Source organism: Sus scrofa, chromosome 15 (genome assembly GCF_054392235.1).
Source record: "Sus scrofa isolate SSC_HxYL_T2T_F1_AM1 chromosome 15, Sscrofa_HxYL_maternal_Yorkshire_Landrace_v2.0, whole genome shotgun sequence".
Taxonomy (NCBI): Eukaryota; Metazoa; Chordata; class Mammalia; order Artiodactyla; family Suidae; genus Sus; species Sus scrofa.
The window spans coordinates 110,098,789-110,125,187 of NC_139397.1; the positions used below are offsets into that span (position 1 = coordinate 110,098,789).

At 39.2% G+C, this 26,399-nt stretch overlaps 1 protein-coding gene across 9 annotated transcripts in view; it reads right to left on the reverse strand.

Annotated features, from left to right (window-relative positions):
* STAT4 (signal transducer and activator of transcription 4) overlaps positions 1–26,399 on the reverse strand; it is a 133,059-nt gene that overhangs the window by 86,816 nt on the left and 19,844 nt on the right. For 3 of the 9 annotated variants that reach the window (XR_014828843.1, XR_014828845.1, XR_014828844.1), the window contains 3 exons: positions 20,743–20,801; positions 17,263–17,391; positions 15,500–15,644 (listed from right to left, as the gene is read on the reverse strand). Coding sequence is in view for 6 of the 9 variants with exons in the window: in XM_084998317.1 (XP_084854443.1) it covers positions 15,500–15,644; positions 17,263–17,390 (273 nt within the window). In the remaining 3 variants the exon portion in view is untranslated. 9 annotated transcript variants of the gene reach the window in all.

Below are 26,399 nucleotides of genomic sequence, written 5' to 3' on the forward strand. Positions count from 1 at the left end.
AGAACACTGTAAAACATTGCTGAGAGAAATTAATGCCCTAACTATATGGATGTTTCATGTGATTACCAGAAGCTTGGGGTGGGGAAGAGACTGGCAATGTTGGTCAAAGGGCACAAGGTTGCAGGTATGTAGGATGAATAAGTCTAGAGAGCTAATGTACAGCACGGTGCCTGGAGTTAATAATACTATATTGATACAGAGAACAGACTTGTGGTTGCCAAGGGGGAGGGAGGAGGGAGTGGGATGGACTGGGAGTTTGGGGTTAGTAGATGCAAACTGTATTTAGAAAGGATAAGCAATGAGGTTCTACTGTATAGCACAGGGAACTATATCCAGTCTCTTAGGATAGACCATGATGGAAGATAATGTAAGAGAGGGAATATACATGTATATATGTGTGTGACTGGATCACTTTGCTGTAGGCAGAAACTGGCACAACATTGTAAACCAACTATACTTAAATAAGAAAATAATATTAAAAATTTTAAGCATTACTAAGTTTAAAAAAAATACTGTATTGAACAATGGAAATACTCAGAGAGTAGATTTCAGGTGCTCTTACCACACATAAAAATAACAATGTGAGATGATAACATTAATTAGCTTGACTGTAGTAATCCTCTCCTTATGTTCATGAATATCAAATCATCATATTGTATGCATTAAGTATATCCAATTTAAACAACATATACATAAAAAAACAAACAAAAAAACCAATATATACATATATATACGAGAAAACTAGATTGTGGTTTTGTATCCCATTGAGTAATCTCTGCTTCAGAGAATAAAAGAGGTAACACTTCCAACTCATTCAATAAAGTTAGGAAAACATTGATATTAAAACCAGATAGGAGTTTCCATCGTGGCGCAACATTTAGCGAACCTGATTAGCATTCATGAGGATGCAGGTTCATTCCCTGGCCTTGCTCAGTGGGTTAAAGGTCCCTGGTGTTGCCAGTGAGCTGTGGTGTAGGTAGCAGATGTGGCTTGGATCCTGCATTGCTGTGGCTGTGGTGTAGGCCGGCGGCTACAGTTCCAATTGGACCCCTTAGCCTGGGAACCTCCATAGGCCACAGGCCCTAAAAGACAAAAAGACCAAAGGGGGAAAAAAAAAAGATAGATGAAATGTAAAAGGATATTATTTGCAAACATGCAAAATCCTATACAAAATATTTGCAAATTATCTAGCAGTAAATAAAAACCAAACAGTTTATTTCAGAAATATAACAGTGGTAGAAGAAAAGCTATGTAATATACCTTAAATACGGATTAAAGGAGGTAAGCACATAATTATCCTGAGATGCAGAAAAATAATTTGATAAAACATAATATTCATCAAGACTTCTAAAAATGTCTGTAAACCAGGATTACAAGAAAATGTCCTTAATACAATAAACCTAAACAAGCTTATCTTAGTAAAACATTTCATCTGCTGTCTGTTTCACTTCAATATTATAATGAAATTCTTAACTGATAAGAGAAAGAAACAAAGCCTTAATCTCAGAAAGGAATAACTAAACCTCTCCTTATTTGCAGATGATGTAATTGTCTAGAGAAAACAAGAGAAAGTTTGTACAAAGTTAGAATCAATAAGAGAGTTCAGGAATATCTGTATTCAACCATCAGTAGTATTTCTACGGACTAGCAATAATCACATAGAAAAGTGAAACCACTCAAAATACCAATAAAATGTAAAAAAAAAAAAATCTCAGGGTAAATCTAGGGAAAGATATACTCTAACTTTACAGGGAAGGTTTAAAAATAGTACTAAAGTACCTAGAAAAAGCCTGAATAAGTGTAGTGACATACCATATTCATTGATGGAAAGATTTAATAACATGAAAGGAGAATGCACAATGAAAAGGAATGTCAGAGGTCCTCCTAAACAATTTCTAGGCAAATCTCTAAGAATCACTTTGTCATTGCACAGTGTTTTACTGTGTGAGGGAACTTCAAAATCTTTTGTGAATGTGCAGTCCAAAGAGTCAGCACTTGACTCAGCTCCTGGAGAGCTGATATTGGTTCAGAAAGATCCCCTCCCCTTCCCCAGGTGAAGCCTAGTCCTACGACAACCGTCTCTAGCTTCCTTCCACTTCAGCCCTTCCTCTCCTTAGCTCATCCCCTCCAGGTCCCGGATGCTTAGTGTTCCCTTCCTCGGAAGAGTTTCTCAGCTCTTCCTGCTTCTGGTTCTATCCAGCCTGAATTTTCTCACATACACTATACTCTTTAAAAACACTTCTTCCCAAAGTTAATTCCTCTATCCTTGAAATTGCTGATTTCAGCAAGAAAATGTTATCATCTAAATTTTGCTTATGGGTGCTAAACTGCAATAATGACCAGACATTTGCTCCATTTAGTTAGGGATACTCATGGCGACAAAATGACACATTTTCAGTGTCAGTTAAACTCTTTATTTATTTATTTATTTATTTATTTTTGTCTTTTGTTGTTGTTTTTGCTATTTCTTGGGCCGCTCCCGCGGCATATGGAGGTTCCCAGGCTAGGGGTTGAATCGGAGCTGTAGCCACCGGCCTACGCCAGAGGCACAGCAACGCAGGATCCGAGCCGCGTCTGCAACCTACACCACAGCTCACAGCAACGCCGGATCGTTAACCCACTGAGCAAGGGCAGGGACCGAACCCTCAACCTCATGGTTCCTAGTCGGATTCGTTAACCACTGCGCCACGACGGGAACTCCAAACTCTTCATTTATTAAACAAGACACTAAGCCCTGACTATGAGCTAGGCTCTGTGTTAAGCTCTGGGGATGCAAAGGTGAATGTGCCAAGGAGCTCACAGCCTTGCAGGGGAGATAAGTAAGTATGTAGACACATTAATTCTGGTCACTTCTCATTAACGTCCTACTGCACTTCCCTTAGAATTTATCAAACATCTTGTTATCCTACTTCCTTCCCCAAATGTAATCTTCATTATGTATCAACATCATGTAATAATCCAAACTAAACTTTGTCATCTTTTATTTCTCGCTCTGCTCTCACATATTTCATATCTATTCACTCACTATGTATCCATTCTTTTACCAAACTATCTCACAATTCCAACACATTTTTCTCATTGTAGTGGTCGTCACTGCCTAGCTCAGCATCTTATTTTCTTTCCTTTGAAGTATTGCAATAATGTCCAAACAGGTCTCCATGTCTCCATTTGCACCTCTGCCATGCTATACTCCACACCATCACCATGAAGTCTCTGTCTCTGTCTCTCTATCTCTACATCCTTCTCTGGGAAGACTTTTTAATTTTCAGAGAAAGAAGTAGAAGAATCTAGAGGAGGAGATATGGTGAGTTGATAGTGGGGTGAACTATAGAGAATTAATGAGATATTAATTTTTCCCAAAATAAATCCTGACAGAGATGAGGTAAGTTAGGAAAACCTGGTAAGTAAAGGCAGTTAACTATTTTTTAAACGTTTGATGTAGTACTTATTTTCTCACTCCCCTATCTTTCTACTGAGGCAGCGGTCACAGATTAAAGGACAGAAAATAGGCAGGTTCTTGACTGCATATGCATATAGGAGGTTCTCCTCATTTTTCAGGCACCAACATAGATCCAGAATACCTGTTCCACTTTAGCACCTCGTGCACACTGAGGAGCCCACTCAGCAGTTAGGCGTGATGTCACTGTGTTCTCAACCAAGACAGCAATCAGAGGATTCTGGTAATAGGAGGTGATGACCAGCTATGATCAATCCAGGTACCAAGTTCTCGGCTTGGATCTTCATGTTTCAAAGGAAGTAGTGTGGAGAGCTAGATGTCAGCTGAGGAATTCTTTTGTCCCCCAGGTCATTTCTAGAGAAAGCCTTAATATAAGCTCTGACTGGTGAGAAAATCAGCTTGTTCCCCAAACAATGAACTTTTCATTGATGAATTACGTTGGATGCCTTTAAAGTGATTTGGACCAATGAAAGGTCTGAACTTAATTATATACTAAGTTTAGATAGCAACTTGACCATTACTCACTCAAGTCACAATATTAAACATAAATTGGTTTCTACGAGACTTGGATTATATGGACTAATTTGTTTACAAATGGAATTGTTTATTTTTGCTCCCATTTATAAACATTTATTAAACTTACTTATACAAAAATGTTTTAAGAGGCAACTGCTAAGGTAATGAGTCTTAGAAACAATCTTGGTTTTAAGTATTTCTTTGGAAAGTTTCCAAGTCACTGGATTCAGAACAGTGTCACTGGCTTTCCTATGGGTCTTCATCTCCATGAAACAGTACAACTAAAATAAGAAACTAATTTTTTAAAAAACTGTGGGCAGAATAATACAATTATCCTAATTTTAAGGTAAATCTGCTCAGCTTTTTCCTCAAAGCCACCATGACACTTCTAGCAAATGAAAGCCATGGATAGCAAAAATCACCTTTGACTCTGAATACCTTTCTATCCTTGTTCTCAACTGGCCTGTCTATCCAACCTTGTTCCCAATGTCAAGGTTAGTCATCATAATAAGGGATATGATCTACTTTTCTTCTGGGTGGTGGCTGCTCTCACTGGGGTTGACAACTCCTCTACAAGCTTCTGTTCTGTTATTGTCTGTCAGGCCAGCAGATTAAGACCTCATCTCTATGTCTGGAATTTCCATGACAGCTCCTAGATAAACTTCAGGGGCTTCATATTTCCCAAAGTCAAGAGTTGGACTTGACTTTTCATCATAGGGGGTCACCCCCCTCTTTGGGACACCATTAGTTTTTGTGTTAGGGAAAATTAAATTTATCCAACTTCCGGCACAGTTCTCCAAATTTAGATGATTTGAGCAGTGGGAGAGAAGACATTAGAATGAGGAAAGAAACAACTTTCAGCCTTAGGAGAATTCTCCTATATTCTTTTGTCTAGAGCAGACAAGGGATGGGTCTTTACAGCGAGAAAGCTTGCTCTGTATATTTGTTTTCAAAAAACCACATATTCACGTCACACTTTGGCTTAAAATTTTTTGATTGCTCCCTACTGCCAAAGTCCAAACTGCTCAAGGTTCTCATAAAACCCATTTTAATGCTTAAAGTGCCTAGTTTGCATGTGGGTTAGGGATTCCCCTATCACATTCTTGCTCTTGCTTTTCCCTCTATACATAAATGTCTTTCCTCCCCTCTTCTCTTCAGAGAGCTCTGAATCATCCTCTTAGAACCAGCTCAAATGTTCCTAACTCTGTCAATTATGGCTGCAGATACTATGGTGCATACCACACTGCATCATAAATATTTATTTGCACTCTGGTCTCTCTTTGGGTTGCATCACTTTGAACATCAGAGTTTCATCAATGTCCTTTCCTCCTTGTATTTTCAGCAATCAATACAAGCCTGGTGTTAAAATCCACTTGATGAAACCAATATTCAATCAACAAATATCTGTGGAGGAGGTAATTAATATACCCCAAAGCAAATTATATGAGCCCTACTTTAAGAAATCCAAACTATCATTTGTTTTTTAAAAGCAAAAACACATGCGCACTATACACAAAGTAATTATTGCATAAAGAGGGAAAGACCAACTCCTTACAGACTCAAGTAACAAAGAGTAAGAGAAGACTGAATAAGGGGGGAGGGGAGCAATACAGGCAGGTTGGATAAGATGAGGGCCTGGAGGAATATGCAGAAAATGATCCATGAATGAAGTTTCAGTTGCAGGGGTGGATCTTGAGGTCATCACACTGGATTGCCAGTTCAGTGCCTATGCACAGGACAGGGACTGTGATGCACACCATCTGCCTTCTGGCAGCTGTCCCAGATTACGCCGCAAACAGAATCTCAACAACTAATTCACATTTCATCTTAGATGGCACAGTATGCAGGTCTCAGAGCCTTTGAAATACAAGCATGGTGACACGGGCATCAGGAATTATCTCAGAGGACAACAGATTCTTGCGGTGTGTGCTGAGGACTTGGGGAAATAACTGAAATGGACAAAACAGCTACTGCCCATGTGCAGACAATGATTGGAAAGACAGACCCCTCAATCCAGCTCTTTCAGAGTTAGCACAGAGTTGCTATACCAGGTTCTGTTCAAGTTGGAGGCTGAGGTCACCTCTTTGCCTTTCTTGCGTGTGGTGCACAGAAGGGAAGGAAGAGGAGTGAACTGAGAAAGCAGTATGAGTTAGAGGATAAGATCTGGCAGATTCAGAGCCGCTCAGTAGTGAGAGCAACTTTTTTCTCCCTCATCAAAAAATGTGAAACATCTAAACAAAAATTCTAAATGTCCACCTTGTCACATAAAAAATTTCACTTCACCTAATACTCAGAACCAACAATATGATTTTTACAGACCTGGGACAGAAGGAACCACTGTTAACCCAACTTTTGAGGAGCTCTCAGCTCCAACACATATTTTTGTTTCGGCAACCCCAAACACCTCAGAGAAAGAGGCCACAGGGTGCAGAGAATAGAGCATGTGAGGTGTGGGTTACACTTGCCAGCGCCCCCTCACACACAGAGTCTAAAACTCTCACTAATAGACTCATTACTCTGGTGGGTAAAAAATGCTCTGTAGGTGGTGGGATTACTAACCACAGAGTTAACACCAAAACCCCGAACACAGCCTTCTAACTGATGGAGATTTTTTTTTTCTATTTTAAGACGTTTACTGTTGCCTGTTTCCCCTTACCTCCCCAACACTAGATTTTTGAGGAATAAACACAAAAATTCCTATAAATTAAAAACAAAAATGTAGGGAGTTCCCTGGTGGCGCAGCATATTAAGAATCCACCATTGTCACTGCTGTGGCTCATGCTGCAGCTATGGTGCAAGTTCGATCTCTGGCTTTGGAACTTCTGTGTGCCTGGGGCACAGCCAAATAAAAGGTAGTGCGAATTTTTTAGCCTATAAGATTCTTATTTAATAATGATTTTTATTTTTTCCATTATAGCTGATTTACTATGTTCTGTCAATTTTCTACTGCACAGCAAGATGACCCAGTCACACATACATGTATACATTCTTTTTTTCTCATATTATCATGCTTCATCACAAGTGACCAGACATAGTTCCCAGTGCTATACAGTTGGATCCCATTGCATATTCATTCCAAAAGCAATAGTTTGCATCTATTAACCCCAAATTCCCAGTAGCCTATAAGCTTCTTGACTTCCTCTAATTGTATTCCTAGTGCTTAAGATGTGACTGAGAACACAAGAACTTACTAAATATTTGACTAAAAAGATGTTATGTATTTACAAAAGACTTAGTACAAAGAGACAGAGAAAGTATGAAAATGAAGAGATGGATTCATTTGCCTGTTAGCAAATGGTAACAAAAGGAAAGCCAGACAATAAAATTTCAAAATGAAAGAGTAATGAAAGGTCAAAAAGACTATTTTACATTGAGTTTTTAAAAAAGTTTAATTCACTGATATTATCTTGTTTGCTCCTCACAACAGAGTAAAAAATACACAAAGCAAAAACTTCTGGAAGTTTAGGAGAGTTGATAAGTCCACAGTAACAGAAAAAGACTGACTTCAGTATGTTGCTTTTAAAAATCAATGGGATTTTCTAACAGGTCTCCAATTCCTTCCAGATAACTACAATTGATAACTACGGTTCACTTAAAGTCAGAATAAGCTCTGAAAAGCAGAAATCAGTTCATGTCACTTCTCTGCTTATGCTTCACAATGGCCTCCCATCACATTCAGCCTAAGACTCAGATTCCTGACCAAGGCCCACAAATTGCTTTACAAGACAGCCCAGCTCACCCTTTTGACCTTATCAGTTTACTATTTCATGTTTTAGATACATCCTTATAAGAACTATGGTTTGTCTTAGAACTGCTGAGTTCTGTCCACTTAAGGGATACTTTTTTCCTGATAATCTCATTTTGCACTTTTAATCTCTTATGCACTCTGTTTTCACTTTTTGGAGTGGTACTTTAGAAATTTTAGCATGTGCACTGAACATCTGTGTCTGATTTCCTTTAGTAATTCCTTCTGTGAGTGTATCTTTGTAGTGAACTTTTAATTTTGCGTAATAATTGAGCTGGGTATAGAATTCTAATTTGATGGATATTGTATTATAGCTCCATGAAGAGATTATTCCACTCTGCTCTCACTGTTTTGTATTTGGCTTTCCGTTTCTCTCATTTCTGTGTAGGTTAATGTATTTGTTCTCTCTTGCTAATTTTAGGATCTTTTCCTTCTCTCTGGTGTCCTGCAGTTTCTTTTTATGTCATGCTTAGGACCTGCATTTCTAGAATCTAAGAATATACGACAACTACCATGTTAGCTCCTATTCACAGTTCTGTATTATAGTTTAAAAAAATGTTGGCTCTGTAATTTTCCTCAACTTGTGATAAGTTTATGCATTTAAAATATGTTGTATTTTATCTAGCATTTCTATGTATTTTTGGAGGGACAATTTTTTAAGTTTAGCTAGCTAAAAATAGAAGTTAAACTGGACTTATGGAACATTTAGATATGAACAATGAGAGTACTACATATTAAAGTACATAAAAAGTTCCTCTAAAAATGTATAGAATTAACCTCACATAAGAAAAAAAAAGTTTAGAAATAAAGCAAGCACTTGAATAAAGAGAAATCAGAAAAGGAACAAAAAAATCAAACTAAGGAAAAAAGATGTAGACAGCACCAGACTGGGGTACATGATATATGTCCATTACAAGCATGGACAAGGATGTGGAGCCAGAACTCTTACTCTACTGGGAGAGTGGAAACTTGTGTAACAATTTTGGGAAACAGGAGTTCCCATTGTAGTGCAGCGGAAACAAATCTGACTAGGAACCTTGAGGTGTGGGTTCAGTCCCTGGCCTCGCTCAGTGGGTTAAGAATCCAGTTTTGCCATGAGCTGTGGTGTAGGTTGCAGACATGGCTGGGATCCCATGTTGCTGTGGCTCTGGCGTAGGCTGGCGGCATAGCTCCGATTCGACCTCTAGCCTGGGAACCTCCATATGCTGTGGGTGGAGCCCTAAAAAGGACAAAAGACAAACAACAACAAAACAATTTGGGGAAACAATTTTGGCATTATCCAGTATGTTTAAAGATGTACATACTCCATGATTCAGCATTTCACTCCTAGGTTTATATCCTAGAGAATTTCGTGCATATGTGCACCAAGGGGTACACACAAGAATATTCAGATCAACATTATTTGAAATAGTAAAAAATACTGGAAATAATCCAAGTGCCCAATAACAGTAAAATGGATAAACTATCATGTATTCACACAATGGAATACTAGGTATTAATGAAAACGATTGAATTACTGCTATACGCATCAACATGCATGAATCAATCTCATGCATGTTGAGTGAAAAAAATGTTGTGAAGAATAAATAATGTGATTTCTATATTACTATATATAGTATATATACTATATTTTCTAAGGATGCTAATATGTATGGTAAACTAACAAAAAGGAAGAGACTGATAAATGTAAATTTTGGGATTAATGGTTCCTGTGGGTCGGCAGAGAGCAGAGTGGAGTTAGGGGTGGAGGGGTACAGGAGGCTATAAAGATACTAATAACAATTGAGCATAAATGTCAACAGCAGCCTGCCCTATTATTGGCATATATATATATAGAAGTTTGGAACGATGCCTATCAAATATTAATATGTTACATCTAGGCAGTATTTTGGATTATTTCATATTTTCTTTGCATATTTTTATATTACTGCAATTTTTAAATTATGAATATGCCCTATTTTTCTTTTTTAAAGTCACTCTATATGAAAGGGAAAGAGAAAGGTTAGAGACTGAATATTTGTGTCTCCCCAAATTCATAGGTTGAAATCCTAACCCCTAATGTGATGGTATTAGGAGGTGGAGCCTCTGATAAAGAGTTTAGGTCTTAAGGGCAGAGCCCTCTCGAGAAGTATTAGTGTTCATATAAAAGAGAACCCAGAGAGCTTCCTCCCCACTTCCACCATGTGACACTATAGTGAAAAGACAACCATCTATTAGCCAGGAAGCTGAATCAGACACTGAATATACCAGAGCCTTGACCTTGGGCTTCCTATCCAGAACTATGAAAAATAAACATTTTTTATTTAAAATTCATCCAATCAATTGCATTTTTTACTGCAGTCAGAACAGACTAAGACACAGATAGGAAGGTGAGTAAGGAAAAAAGATTTTCAATAGAAAATCCAAGAATAAAGATCCAGCAATCAAGTTCTGAGGTATTTACCCAAATGGGTTGAAAACTCATGCCCACACAAAAATTTGCAGGCAAACGCTAATATCAGCTTAATTTGTAATTGCCAAAAATGGATAAATTGTAGTACCCCATCCAAGAGAATAGCATTAGGTGATAAAAAAAAAAAAAAAAAAGAGCAATCACACTACAAGAAGACACAGTGGGAACTTAAAAGCATATTACTAAGTGAGGAAAGCCAGTCTGAAAAGTCTACACATTGTATGACTTCAACTCTATGACATTCTGGAAAGAGTAAAACTATAGAAAGAGTAAAAAGATTGGTGGTTGCCAGGAGCTTGCAGGGAGGGAGGGACAAGTGAACTGATGGAACAGAGGAGATTTGGGGAGCAGCAAAACTGAAATGGTGGATACATGACATCATGCATTTGTTAAAACCTACAGAATCATACAACAGAAAGATGCAACCTTGGACTTTTAAGTTAATAATAATGCACCACAAAAGGTTCATCAGCTGAAACAAATGCACAAAACCCATGTAAGAGAATAACAGGGGAAACTGGAGAGAGGCAGGTGAAGAGGGAATATATGAAAACTTTCTGTACCTTCTGCTCAATTTTTCTGTAAACTTAAAATTGCTCTAAGAAAATAAAGTCTATTGTTTTTTTTTTGTTGTTGTTGTTTTGTTTTTTAAGCCTTAAGAACAGAGTGAAACATTCTTGAAATACCTGGAACAGAAATTTATTTTTAGCAAATAATAACATAGTCCTCACTACACGCTTCAAAACCTTTTTTTTTTAAATGTTCCTAACATCCCTATGGGTTAGGTACCAGTAAGATTCCGCTCACACTGCTGAGGAAACTGAGGCCAGAGAGTGTAAGCATCTTGCCTTGGGCCATGCAGCACACAAGTCACAGAGCCAGAATTCAACCCAATACAGTCCCAGCTCCTAGCCTTGACCTGAGGCTGACTAACCTTCAAAGGACCAAGGCAAGCTGGATGTCAGTGTTCACCACTTCCACCTCAGGGACTGCCTTTACTTTTGCTTTTTTGTTTTGTTTTGTTTCTGTCTTTTCTAGGGCCACACCCTTGGCGTATGGAGGCTCCCAGGCTAGGAGTCTAATTGGAGCTGTAGCCACTGGCCTACGCCAGAGCCACAGCAATGCAGGATCCAAGCCGCATCTGCGACCTATACCACAACTCATGGCAACACCTGATTCTTAACCCACTGAATGAGGCCAGGGATCAAACCCGAAACCTCATGGTTCCTAGTTGGATTCGTTAACCATTGAGCCGTGACGGAAACTCCTACTTTTGATTTGATAGTTTTGTTTGTCTTTTATAGCAAGCCATTCCAAATTCTTATTAGAAGTAAGTGGGGTATAAATAGTAAATTAAAATATTGACACTGGAGACCTCAGTTGCTCTGTCAAGAGCTAAAATAAATTTACCTTATACTTGCTTAGTTATCTTGGTGTTGTTTGCTCTTTTTTGCTATAATAGTTAAAATGGGTTATATTTAAAATCCTAGAGGATAAATATGTTCAAACTGGGTAAGCACAGCGTCAATATTCTCTTTGACAGGAGGGGTTTTTTTTGTATTTTGTTTTTTCCTTTTGGGGGAAGCAGGATCTTGTTTTATCAAAAAGGCTTGTAACCATAATTGATGATATTCTTTACTACTATTTTCTACTGTGGTCTAAATTACTATAATACAATAAATGTAGTTTATAAATCAAAGGAAAGAGCAAGGGTTTTTGTCCATTCAAAATATCTTAACCAATCAAACTGATTTTTGGAGTTTCTAGTTTGTAGTAGAATCATGCTGGGTATGGAGGGAAGCAGGAGGTCACCAAGGGAGCTCAGACTTTTACCTTCAAAGAGCTTGGGACCTTATAGAACACAGACTCTACTCAGTATTTTCTAATAACCTATAAGCAAAAAGAATCTGAAAAAAATAGATATATAGGCATGGATAACTGAATCAGTTTGCTGTACATCTGAAACTAACAACACTGTAAATCCACTATACATCAATTTTAAAAGCTGAAAAAAGAAAAAGAGCTTATGACCTGCTTCTACATCCAGCACAGAGGAGATGCTGGTTATCTTGCAACCTTTGTTCCATGAGGAATGAAAGTAAGGGCTATAAAGAACAGGTCAAGGTTTCCTTGCTGCCCTGGGACCTCCACAGGTCCTCTAGGGATGAACAGGAGCTGGGCTGGAGGAAGAGGGCTGGCAGTGCATTCCCGGCCATGAGGCTATAATGGACAAAAGGCTCAGAGTTTTTCAAGAGTGGGATTGATGTGCTCAGGAACAAACAGTAGATCTATTTTCCTGGGGCGGGAATGTTGAGAAGCTTAGGGCAGTTTATGGGAAGAGGTCAACGGAGACAAGATGCTGGGAAGCAGATGACATAAGCAGGACGTTTGTGCTTGAGCTGAAATATGACTGGGGACTACTGCAAATTCTTGACTCCCTTACAGTTTTATCCTCACTCAGAAAAGTGATGGGTTGGACACTTACCCTGAATTCACACTAAGAAGATCCTGCTATTTTCCCTATCAACAAGATCCTCTTCTTGAAAGCCTATTTTTTTGCCAGAATAAAATCTTCAGTCTTTCTTATAATCCCAGAAGGTAAATAATAACCATCCTCAATTATATGAAAAGATAACAGAAATATAGAAAAATTAAGCAAATTTCCCAAGGCCACATTTTGAGAATCAGAATTTCCAAAAGCCAAAGCATCACACATTTTTACCCATCCAAGTTCCCCTAGCAAAAATCTGGAGGACCTTTGCTTCTAGGTTAATTGTCCTATAAAGGGCCAGATAAATATGCTTGATACACACACACACACACACACAAACACACCACATTTTTATTTAGGCTTTGAGTCTACACGGTCTCTGTCACATCTACTCAACTGTACGACTGCAGTGTGAAGACAGCCAGAGTCGATATATAACTGACAGAGCAAGCTACATTCCAACGAAATAAAGAAATTTGAATTTCCTATAATTTTTTTTTTTTTTTTTTTTTTTTTTTGCCATTTCTTGGGCCACTCCCGCGGCATATGGAGATTCCCAGGCTAGGGGTCAAATTAGAGCTGTAGCCACCGGCCTACACCAGAGCCACAGCAACGCGGGTTCCGAGCTGCATCTGCAACCTATGCCACAGCTCACGGCAATGCCAGATCCTTAACCCACTGAGCAAAGCCAGGGATCAAACCTGCAACCTCATGGTTCCTAGTTGGATTTGTTAACCACTGAACCATGACGGGAACTCATGAATTTCCTATAATTTTCACAACACAAACTTTTATTTTACTTTTATTCCTTTAAAAAAAAGTTTTTATGGCCACACCAATGGCATATGGAAGTTCTCAGGCCAGGGATCAAATCCAAGCCTTAGCTATAAACCTACACTATCGCTGCGACAATGTGGCATCTTCTAACCCACTGTGCCAAGCTGGGAATCAAACCTGCATATCCATAGCAACCCAAGCTGCTGCAGCCATGTTCTTAATCCACTGGACCACAGCAGGAACTCATCTTCTTTTTCAACCATTTAAAATTGTAAAAAACCTGTGCTATGCATTAGGACCTCATTGCTTACTGTATAGCACAGGGAACCATATCCAATCTCTTGGAACAGAACCTGATGGAACATGAGAAAAAAGAGTGTATATATATGTGAGTGTGCGTGTATGAATGATTGCGTCACTTTGCAGTACAGCAGAAATTGACACAAGATTATAAATCAGCTATATTTTAACAAAAAATTTAAAAATAAAAAATAAAAATGTAAAAAACCATTCTTAGTTATGAATTGTACAAAAATAGGCAGCGACCACATTTGACTTGTGGGTAGCAATAGGCCAACTCCTGTTTTAGGTTTATTGATTAGAGCACTAGCTAATGAAGCCAAAGTCAAATGTCTTATCTCTGAAAGAGATAGTTTGCTTTACTCCGTGAAAAATTATGTTTCATTGGCAACAAATTCATTTCCTACAGCAGCCAAGTGTCTTGCAAATTTATAGGGGATATCAAGGGCAAAAATGGGTAATTGAAAGCCAAACAACAATGAAACAATTAATATATATGTCCCTCTCACAAATGTTAGTAATATCAAGCGTATTTCTACGATAGCCTAGGTAAAATTTTCTAAAAATGTATTAATTATAAGTTTGAGATTCTAAAGATGCCTCACTAAGAGGAGTTCCCGTCGTGGCTCAGTGGTTAGCGAATCCGACTAGGAACCATGAGGTTGTGGGTTCAATCCCTGGCCTTGCTCAATGGGTTAATGATTCAGCATTGCTGTGAGTTATGGTGTAGGTTGCAGATGTGGCTCAGATCCCGCGTTGTTGTGGCTCTGGTGTAGGCCGGCGGCTACAGCTCCGACTCGACCCCTAGCCTGGGAACCTCCATATGTCGTGGTCCAAGAAATGGCAAAAAGACAAAAAATAAAATAAAATAAAAAGACGCCTCACTAAGAAATGGCACATGGATATTTCATGTTCTCTAATATGTTGTATAAGAACTCAGTAAATATTAGAGCTGTCCATGTTTAGAGTTTGTTTCATTAGCATCTCTGTGTTTAGGTCAGGATTAGCCTGCTCTTAATTCTTTAAATCCCTGTTTCACTCACTTCATTCATTCATCTCTTTAATCAATGAATATTACACTCCAGCAGAGGTCCAGCTTTGCAGTGGGCACAGGGAATTCAAAGCAGCATACAAAAGCCCCTGCCTCAAGTAGCCCATTGTTTGTGGGAGAAGACAAACATAGAAAAAAAAGACTAATGTAGAACATACTAAGTGGCATAGTACAGATTTGTTGCAGGTGCTGTGGGAACACAGAGAAAAGGGCTTTCCCTGGGTAAACTGTTAGAATAGGAGGCTACAGGGCACCAAAGAACGCTTTTGAAGCAGGTGAAGTTTGAACCAAATCTGCGAGGATACATACTATATATATATATATATATATAATACTCCATTTATGAATAAGAATAAATCAACTCTAAATTGTTACACAAGGGACAAAGGCAAGGGAAGATGGAGGAATAGCTGTGAAACCAGCATCTTTCAGATCCCTGTTCCCACATTCTCAAATTCCATCATAACTAGTCACATACAAATCACATACCCTCCCACTTGTACTGTATTTTAGATTCAAAAGTTTGTGAAAAACAAGCATTGGGTAATAAAATAAAATTGAACACAAAATTTAAAACAGTAAGAATTGGGATTTTTTTCCCTCTTAAATCTGGTTGGAAAAACAAGATAAGGCTACATATTTGACTTTTTTTTAACTGAATTAAAGACTCATAAATCCAAATATTTTGAAAAAGTAGAATGCATTCTCACCTGAAGGACTTTCCTAATTCTTTTTAGATTGTGTATCAAAAGCAGGTTTTTTTCTTTGGAAACTCGACCTAACTGTTCATCCAGTTGTATTAACAAGTTCTGAAGAAGAATTGTTGCCATGGTTTCATTGTTAGAAGCTGCCTCCCTAAAAAAAAAAAGTGTTTTTACACAACAGGAAACAACTTAGTAAGATGCCTTTTTTTTTTTTACCATAACTATTTTAAAGTTATAAATATATTCCACAGTGATAAGAATTTAAAGGTGTTTTTCAAATTAAACTGTACACATGAAAGTATACTCAAGATCACTAACCACTAGGGAAATGAAAATCAAAACAGGAGATACCATTTCACATCTATTAGGGTGACTATTATCAAAAACACAAAATAGCAAGTTTTGGTGAGGATGAAAAATTGAGACCCTTGTATATTGCTGGTGGGAATTGAAAATGGTACAGCCACTCTGTAAAACAGAATGGAGATTCCTCAAACTGTAAACATAAAATTACACGCATTTCCTCTTCTGCATAGATACTCAAAAGAATTGAAAGCAGGCACTTGAGAAGATATCTGCACATCAACATTTATATATCAGCTTTATTCACAATTGCCAAAAGGTGGAAACAACTCAAATTTCACTGAAGGATGAATGAATAAATAAAACATAGTATATAAATACAATATGTTCAGCCTTAAAAAGGAATTTCTGACACATGCTACATGAAAGAACCTTGAAAAAATTTGCTAAGTAAAATGTCAGCCACAAAATAATAAATATTGTGTGATTACACTTATGTAAAGTACCTAGACTAGTTAGATTCAAAGAGAGAGAGAGAAGCATGGTGATTACCAGGGGTTAGGGTGGAGAGAGGAGGGGGTTATTATTTAATAAGTGAACAGTTTCGATTTGGGAAGGTAAAAAAGTTCTGAAGATGGATGGTGGTGATGGATGCATAACAAGGTGAATATATACTTCATGCCACTAAACTGTACACCTACAAATGGTTAAAACGGTAACTTTTATGTTACATGTATTTTATCAAGAGTTAAGATGACTGTTCAAAGCAAAAATATTTTTTAATTATACAAGGTGAACAGAGCTTTAAAAAAAGTTCGTAAAACATACTAAGGAATGTCCAGTTGTGGCTCAGTGATAATGAACCCAACTAGCATCCATGAGGATACAGGTTCGACCCCTGGCCCTGCTCAGTGGGTTAAGGATCCGGTGTTACTTTGAGCTGTGATGTAGCTCACAGACATGGCACAGATCCTGAGTTGCTGTGGCTGTGGTGTAGGCCAGCAGCTGCAGTCCAATTCAACCTCTAGCCTAGGAACTTCTATATGTTGCAGGTACAACCCTAAAAAGACTATATATAGACTATATATATATATATATATATACATATATAGTCTTTTTGATATATATATATATATATATATCTCAAGTCCATGATAGAGAATTAAACAATAGATTTACTTCTTGGCTTTTTGGAATTTTTTTTTTAATACTTAGAAAATTGTTAGGGTTTCGCTTATAAAAATAAAACACTTGAACCATTAAGTTTTCATCTACAATGGGTGAAACCAGAAAGGACAATGAGTCTCCTCCTTTGAGAAAGCTTTCTAAATCCTTGAAGAAAGTTCTTTACCTGAAAAGAATGTATCAACTAAGTCAAAAGTGGACCACAGAATAAATCCATGCAGATATAGCATAAAGCATTTTTGCATCAACCTCTAGAAAAATACAATAATATTTGATCCTACCAATCTTGATTTTCAATCCACTGGGCCAACAGATGTCGAATTTCCATAGGAAAGTTGTCATCATAGAATTGATCAACTTGCTCCAAAAATTTTATTTCTAACTGTTGGACTTGATTCCACTGAGACATGCTATAAAAGAAAAGGAAAATGAGGGTTTAAAAATAATGTTAGTCGGAGTTCCCGTCGAGGCACAGTGGAAACAAATCAGACTAGGCACCAAGAGGTTGCGGGTTCGATCCCTGGCCTTGCTCAGTGGGTTAAGGATCTGGCATTGCCACAAGCTGTGGTGTAGGCCGGCAGCTATAGCTCCAATTTGACCCGTAGACTGGGAAACTCCATATGCCGCAGGTGCAACCCTAAAAAGCAAAATAAATAAATAAATAAATAAATAAATAATATCAGTTAATAACTATGTACATGTTTTCATTTTTCTTGGATTTCAGGCAAAGACAATGTTGAGAAAAAAAAAATGTTTCTTATTTTATAATCACCCAGTTAAAGAAAGGAGAAAAGAGAAAATGTTTTCAATACAAAGATAATGAATGCAGTTCTCAACTTTTTCCTAAATCATCCTCAATGAAGGAAACAGGACTCTTTCTCTGCCCCCAAACCATGTCTTTCTTTGTTCTAACAGAAACTCCTGTTTCACCTTCTCCAGAAAGCTTTCACTCCCCTGCCGCCCCTCACCCCACCCGACTCCCATCTTTCTACACAGATTTGTATTCTCAACAAGCTCCTTCCCTATCCCTTGCTCCCTCCTCCCTCTACATTATTAGACTTTGAGCAACCTGAAGGCAAATAACATACTCAGCTATATATTCTAAGACCCTCTTAAGGCTTTATATATCAGGAATACCCAATAAAACCTTCTTTTATATAAAATGGCCCAAGCCTTTTTTCTTTATTTCAGATATGCCTGGCTTCTAGCATCAGCCTTATGTTCCTAGACTTCCAATCTAATTCAGTCATACCTTTATGAAGAGTATGTATGTATGCACTTTTGTGGCTCTAATTCTTCTGGTTCAAAATACCTCTGAACAACTAAATATTTTTATTTCTCTCTGTGATGACCCATTTTGGCTTGGCAAAGGTTTTAAAGTCTACTTTTTAAATTAGTCTCTGATGTGTACCTGACAATGGTTAAAGCCTCAAGATACTTAAGAAGAAACCACACTTGACGCATAGTTGGCAGCCTGTCATAAAACAGAAGTATGTGTTTTCCCATCATAACCCCACTCTGGCCAATTTAGAAGCTTTAAGACATATTTCTTAACTCAGGGAAATTAATATGATGTCTCCTCTTTTTTTCTTTTTATTTTTTTAGGGCCACATCTACGGCATATGGAAGTTCCCAGGCTAGGGGTCTAAACGGAATGCAGCTGGAGCCTATGTCACAACCACAGCAACACCAGATCCAAGCTGCATCTGTGAACTACACCACAGCTTGAGGTAATGCCAGATCCTTAACCCACTGAGTGAGGTCACGGGTCAAACCTGCATCCTCAGTGATACTATGCCAGGTTCTTAACCTGCTAAGCCACAATGGGAACTCCAATATGATGTCTCCTTGAAGTTATAATATTTTACTTTTTCCAAAGTCAAATTTTTTTATTGTTTTGTCAGTAATTCTAAATCAAAGGGAAAAAAAAACTGTTATGTGAATAATCACCACAGTATTTCAACCTATCTCACAGGTTGCCTTTTGCCTACGGAAAGACCATCATGATGATACATTTCATATATTTCAAATATATATTTCAGGTTTCATATGGAACCACTTGGGGGCATCTTTTCTCTGAACTAAATGTATAGAAGAAAGTTATTGCCAATGTTTTGCTAAAAGAAAGCAACTGGAAAAATAATTGTTTTACTTTCCTATCACTTTGTATTTACACATATAGTCCTGGGTGTATTGTAGGTGCTCAACAAATGCTTGTTAAGAGAAGAATGACAGGCACACCTGATGTTGTGAATAGCACAGGTGGATAGTATTACCCAGCTTTGAAATGAAAAAAATCTGAGGGACAAGTAGGCTAATGACCCTAGCTTAAGACACACAGATCCTAAGTATGGACCTGAGGTCTCCTGGTTCTTTCCAGATGGGTGTAAACACATTCCATGCAAAACTGAAACATTTGTTCCCATACTGCTATTGCCATCATCCTGCTCTGTCCCTATCAATTTATTCTAGTTAATGACCAGAACATGGGCTGAAAATAACAATTGTAGTTGCTACTACTGTTAAATCCTTGCTATGATTTGGATGAAAATCTGTTTTCTAAGAATTAACTGGACTGAACCCATCCTAACGTTAGATAGATCACTCTAAGACCTGAAGCCACCTTCCAGAGAGCTGAACTTAAGGATGAAAAGGGAAAGGATTATAGTCTTAGGACATTCTTCTCTGTTGCAGTATCTAGAAATGCTTTTAAAATATCTAAAAACATCTAATTCTCACACCCTAAGATAACTATGGAGCATTTCTTTTGCAAACTGAGTGCCTGCCTATTCTCTTGTAATGCCTGGCCCTAAAAGATCCCTATAAAGGGTCACTTTGTCCCACCACCTGGGAGCTAATGGTACCCCCTTGGTTCTGTGACCCGCAGCTTGCAAAGATGACATGCCTTAAAACATCACTGTTCTCATCAAATCTTCAATCACTAGCTACCTCAGCTGCGGGCTTTTTGCTGAAACAGGCTTGCAATCTAATGTCACGCATTATAGCTCACAAAAGCTGGCAAAGAAAGTGAGGCACCCCCTCCCCTCTTCCAGCACTTCACGAGGGCTCACTCCGCATCGGCCACAACGCACCCACCTACCCAGGGGTTCAGATCCCGGGGGCAGAGCGCCCAGTCTCACCGGGAGACCCGCGCCGGAGTGCACCTTTGAATCATGGAGTCGTTCGCTTCTTTTTAAACTACCCATCCTCAGCTAGGTTAACGTGAAGTTAACTTGTCAACATAGCCAGGGAACCGCAGAGCCTCCGCAGCGTCCTGCATAAGCGTTTCCTGGCCCGCGCTCCTCCGGAGCAGCAACGCGAAGGTGTGGTCTGCCTCCTTACCTGCTCCCTCAGCCCGGGTCCCAGGCGGTGCTCAAGTCCAAAGTCGGAATCACCCTTCACTGTCCCCAGGACCAAGCCGCTGACGCCATCGTCAGTAGGGGATTTGCATTTCTCCTCCCACTTGAGGCTTTCCTGTGCGTCAGTGTTAAGAGTCTCTGGTCTCTGGGACTTTACTCGGGTCGTTCCCACCCACTCTATTCTAGAAACGCTAAAGAGCAGAAACGGTCTGGCTGAAGCCCCTTTGGAGGCACCCTCTCCTCATCCCCACCAACACTCTGGCCACTGGGCATGACCCACGGGTGTCAGAAGGAAAGGGTCGGTGGGGACCACACACACCCATTTTCTTCCGGTTTCCCCAGACCTGAGACACCCCACAACCTCCCAGCAGCAGCAGCGGCATCAGCAGCAGACTTACTTGCCTGGAGCCAAATTCCTGGCTCCCTCCGTTCAGACTTCTCTCACCGTGGTGAGCCAGTCCCTGGGAATAAAGGGGAAGGTAGCTGGGATGAAAACATTCAGTCGAAGACCTCACTGTGCTCCAATTCCAGCAGGGTTTGCTCACTGGGAGGAGAACAACCTCACCCTCAGATCTGGGCCAGCTCCTGAGCAGGCCTTGGACACCGGCCCTCGCTAGCCCAGCATCCTCTTTCCCTCCTCAGTGGCCCTACACCTGGTTGCTGGAGTATGCCCTTGGCCCTTTGTGACCTGGACCTGTTCTAGAATCCTAGAGCTGGAGAGAGCCTTGACCTCATCTGGTTCTAGCTCCTCTCTCATATCTGAAGAGACAGGCCCAGAGAGGTGACCAGAGTTACTCACTGAGCCAGCCCCTGAGCCTGGATAAAAGTCAGACAGTTTCAACTCCCTCGGTGCTCTTTTCATCTCCTCCAAGCTAGATGTTAACCCCCTGTCACACAGTAAGAGTTTTATAAACATTCAAGAAAATTAGGGCAAAAATGAAGATAGACTAGAAGAGCTAGGTAGAAAGACTCAATCTGCTTCTGGACATGCCCAGAGCAATCTACCAAGGTAAAAGTCCCTGTTTCACACCACAGGATTCTCTTCCTCTTTCAGGAGACATCATTATCAAGTGATTAAACTTACTACCTCTCTCTCACAAAAAAAAAAAAAAAGTAAGTCAATCAGCCCCAGAGTCACATATCTAAATTTAAATTTAATATTGGTCAGGTAAAGCTGGTCCTGGATGCTTGCTCACTGGGCAGTTTCCAGGAGCCTATGCTGCTCTGTCCCCAGCTGAACAAAGTGCCTCATTTGGGCCATTCCATAAGCTATGAGGCAAAGGTTGGCTTTCTTCTGGGGAAGTTGTCACTGCCTAAAGTAAAAAGTCCAAATTCTTGGCACTCAAAATTCTGTATAGTTTGGTCCTAACCTCTCTTGCGAACTTTTCTTCCCATCCCCTTCCTCTCAAAAACCCGTGATCTGATACTGGCCAGTCCTTTTTCTCCCTAGACGAACCCTTGTGCTTCAGTACTGATCCTCGCTTCAGCTGCAGTTTCTCTTCAATTTGTCTACTTATTGAAATCCTCTCCTTCTCTGTGACAATTTCACGGATGACCTCAACCCAATTTTTCCCTGCCCTGAGTTCTCATCATACTTCCCATCCAAACCAGTGCTGTCCAAGAGAAATAAAATGCAAGCCACATAAATTTGAATTTCCTAGTAGCTGTATTAAAAAAGGAAAAAGAGGCAGGTGAAATTAATTTCATTACTATATATAACCCAGTTCATACAGAATAGTAACATTTCAGCATATAACCGGTATAAAAAGTTATTAATGAGAGACAGAATTCCTTATTTCACACAAAATCTGTGGAGCTAGGTGTGTATTTGGCACTGAGGACATCTCAAGTCAGACTTTCCAAATTTTAAGTGCTTAATAGCTACATGTAGCTAGTGGCTACGTATTGGACAGCACAGACCTGGCTCATTCATTTAGCACCTTTCACTTCCTGCCTTATACTGTTAGTCACATTTGTTCTGCATGTCTTTATCATCTTTATATTCAAATGTTGAGTGCTTGCTAAATGAAGCAAAGAGTTTGTTCCCTTCCTTTTAAGGACCTCACCTTGGGATGCTCCCAAGAAGTTTTCAAACTATGTGGTCTCAAGACACTTTTATCCTCTTAAAAATTGTTGACAACTCCAAAGAATTTTTGCATATTACTATTCTGTATTAGTTTTAAATTTTATTGTACTCAAAATTAAATCTAAGAAAAAATTAAAACTTTTGATTTAAAATTATAGTCATACATAGAGAACAAACTAGTGGTTGCCAAGGGGAAGAGGGGAGGGAGTGGGATGGACTGAGAGTTTAGGGTTAATACATGCAAACTATTGCATTTAGAATGGATAAACAATGAGGTCCTATTGTATAGCACAGGGAACTATATCCAGTCTCTTGGGATAGATCATGTTAGAAGATTATATAAGAAAGGGAATGTATATATTGTATGAATGGGTCATTTTGCTATACAGCAGAATTGGCACAACACTGTATATCTACCATATTTTAATAAAAAGTATATAAAAATAGAGTTCCCATAGTGGCTCAGTGGTTAACGAACCTGATAGCATCCATGAGGACTCAGGTTCGATCCCTGGCCTTGCTCAGTGGGTTAAGGATCCGGCGTTGCCATGAGCTGTGGTGTAGGTCGCAGACGCAGATTGGATCTTGTGTTGCCGTGACTGTGGTGTAGGCCAACAGCTACAGCTCCAATTTCACCCCTAGCCTGGGAACCTCCATATGCCACGGGTGCGCCCCCAGAAAAAAAGGCAAAAAAAAGTATATAAAAATATAGTCATAAACCCACTAAGTGATAAAATAAATATTTTAAAAATAAAAAACAAACATTTTTAACGCAGACTCAAAAAACAGAAGAATGGGATTGATTTATATTTTTAAAAATCTGCTCAATGCCTGGCTTGAGAGAAGACAAAAGAATTTTTATATCTGCTTCTTCATCTAATTTATTGCAAAATATTATTTTGATTGAAGTTTTGAAGAAAATCTGGACCCACACCAATATGCAACTGGAAGAGGAAAAAGTATTTCTTTTCAGTAAAAAGAAGATAACACCACACCAAAACTCAACAAGTGGTATTTCCTTAAGAGTTAACTGTAGAATGTGAAATCCTATCAATAAACCTTTATATATTCCGTTATGTTAAAATCCATTGACATACTTTGTGTTTTGAATTGAATTCTTGCCCACATATAATTTTGCAATATCACATATTGGTCATTTGAAAAATATTGGTTTACTGAATTATGCAGCTCTTTCAAATGCTGACACACTTCATCACACAGTATCAGAAAATCACATTAGTCGACATCACCACTAATTTCATTAGAAAAGTGTTTTGAGTGTTCGGAACCTGTTAAACTCATGATGGCAGATACAAGTTTTACAAATTCTAATTTTTGCTTGAAAAGTCCAATTTTGTTGACAACAGATATCACCAATTGTTTTCCTTGAAGTGATAGGTTCACTTTGTTCATTTTCAGGAAAATGTCTTCCAAACACCAAAGTCTGTATAGCCATAGTTTGTCAGTCATACTTTCAAGTAAAAATGGCCATGACAGTGGGTGGGCAACTCAAATAATCACACAAGTGCTTTTCCTCGAGATGACCACCATACATTAAAATGGGCATGTCATACATCATACAGAATATTAAGGAGACATGTATTCAAGTTCTGAGATTTAATACAATGTTTTCCTCCTTCATTGAAAATTCTCAATTTAAACTGGCATTTTAAAAATTTTATGTGTGTGGTAGTGAAAAATGCAATGACTACTAGGATAATTGGGCACCTCTGCCTTGGTTCATGCTAAGGCACCAATATTACCCATCAATGCTTTGGTGCCACCAGTGCAAATGTCAAGAGAGTGAAAAGCCAAAAGATTATAAGAATAGTTGGAGTTCCCGTGGTGGCGCAGCGGAAACGAATCCAACTAGGAACCATGAGGTTGTGGTTCGATCCCTGGCCTCGCGAAGTGGGTTAAGGATCTGGCGTTGCCATGAGCTGTGGTGTAGGTCACAGAGGCAGCTCAGATCCTACGTTGCTGTGGCTGTGGTGTAGGCCAACAGCTCTAGCTCGGATTCGACCCCTAGCCTGGGAACCTCCATATGTCACAGAGGCAAAAAAAAAAAAAAATAGTTTTACCCTGGCTGGCCCCCTGGAAAGACCTGGAGGGCCACCCTCAAGGGTCCTTAGACAACACTTGCAGAACCCCTGACCCATCCACTAGGTCCTATCCACTGTGGTCAGTTATCCAGAGGTCTATATCAGGAGAGAATCTCTACCCAAATGAACAGTTCTTCTTGGCTAAAACATCTGCTTAAACCTCAGTTTCCCTTCTTATTTCATGAACTAAGCCAGGCTTCTAAGATAGGGTATCTCTACAGTCACTCTGCTTCTCTTTCTTAGAATCAGGTCTTAAAAGCTAGGTTCCCAATAACTTAGCTCTACACTGGCCTTGGCATCATCAGTCCCTCAGAGCCACCTTCCCCCCAAAAAACAAAACAAAACAAAACAAAACTCCACCCCCCAAAGGAAAAAACCCAAAGCAAAGTAAACAAAAGCACTTTAAAGTGAAATCCTCAGAAAGTTTCTTACACTCAGAGGCCTTTGGCAATTCCTCTCTACCCTGTAAATGGTCCCCCAGTTGCCCTGGTTATAAGCCATTATGCTCATTTTTTAAAAACTCATCTTAAGATAGAAACACTAGATTATAGACTTTCAGAAAAATAGATTCTAGTTCTGATTTTGTCACTATCTAGCAGTAGTTGGGCAAGCTACCTAACCTGTGCATCCCAAACTCCCTGTAAAAATAGGGCTATTACAGCCCACAAGGAAATGCTAGGAAGATTCAAAGATCTAATATCAGCAATGAAATGAGGAAAAATGCTCAATAGCTGTTATTAATAGAATAATGAACATAACCAGGTTTTAAGAAACTGGAGGTCACTAGATTAACCCTCCACCCTCCCTTCCCCCTCGTTGTACAGATGGGGTTTCAGATGAAGAGCAGTAAAGTGAGAAGCAGATTCACACCTGTAAATCAGAGGCAGAGAGGGTTCAGTCAGTTCTTCTGACTGCTTTTCCCAGGATACTAAGTAGAGCTGCTCATACTGGAGGCAGTGAGACAGGAAGAGAAGGGCTAGCACTCTCCCTGCCGCAGGGCATAAGCCAGATCCACCTTCTCCCAATTCTTGTACAAAGAATACAGATGTTTGTTTGTTTTCATGTTTGTGGTGGCACCTTACTTGTTCTGTCCAAGCTTCCTCTCCTGGGTCTCAAGGGAACAGAGGTGAGTTAGAGTTGGGTGCTAGATAGATGGAATATGTATGTTACAGAAAGATACACTGAATTCCAAGGTAGTTAGTATCACATGATCTGTGCAGCAGGATTATTGGGACAAGGCAGTCTGGTATGGCTCTTACCAGCTCATCTGTGCATAGGTCACTCTAGCTCCATCAAAACAGGGACAGTGTCTTATACAAAAGGCTCACTGCCTATCTTAAATTAGTTTTCTTGGTCCAGTTCCCAGTGACAGTGCTCCCTCTACTGACCCCTCAGAGGCACTGCAATTTACAAATCAGCATTCTTTCCCATAACAGAATATTTTCATCTCTAACTCCATGCCAGGCAAGGTACTAAGGACTTCTCATGCAGTGTTTTACCTAATCCTCAAAACACACCCCAGGATTAAGTATCATTCTTATCTCCAAGTGACATACGAGGAGACCAGGCTTAATGAGGCTAGAGGAACTGGTCAATGTTAATCAGATGGTAAGGGGCAGATTCAGGATTCAAACATGGGACTGACTTCAGATACAACACTTGTAAACATTCAGCTTTACCAAAAATCTTATTTTCTCTGATAATAAAAGCAACCAATTGCTTAAAGAGCTATGTAAGAAGTAAAATTAAAGACCTAAACACAAATTCCAAAATAGAGAGGCTCATTACATAGTCTATTGGTTAGAGATGATGCATATACTCTGATTCTCCAGCATTTCCATGGAGCATATGAACAATCAGCCATGCACTTA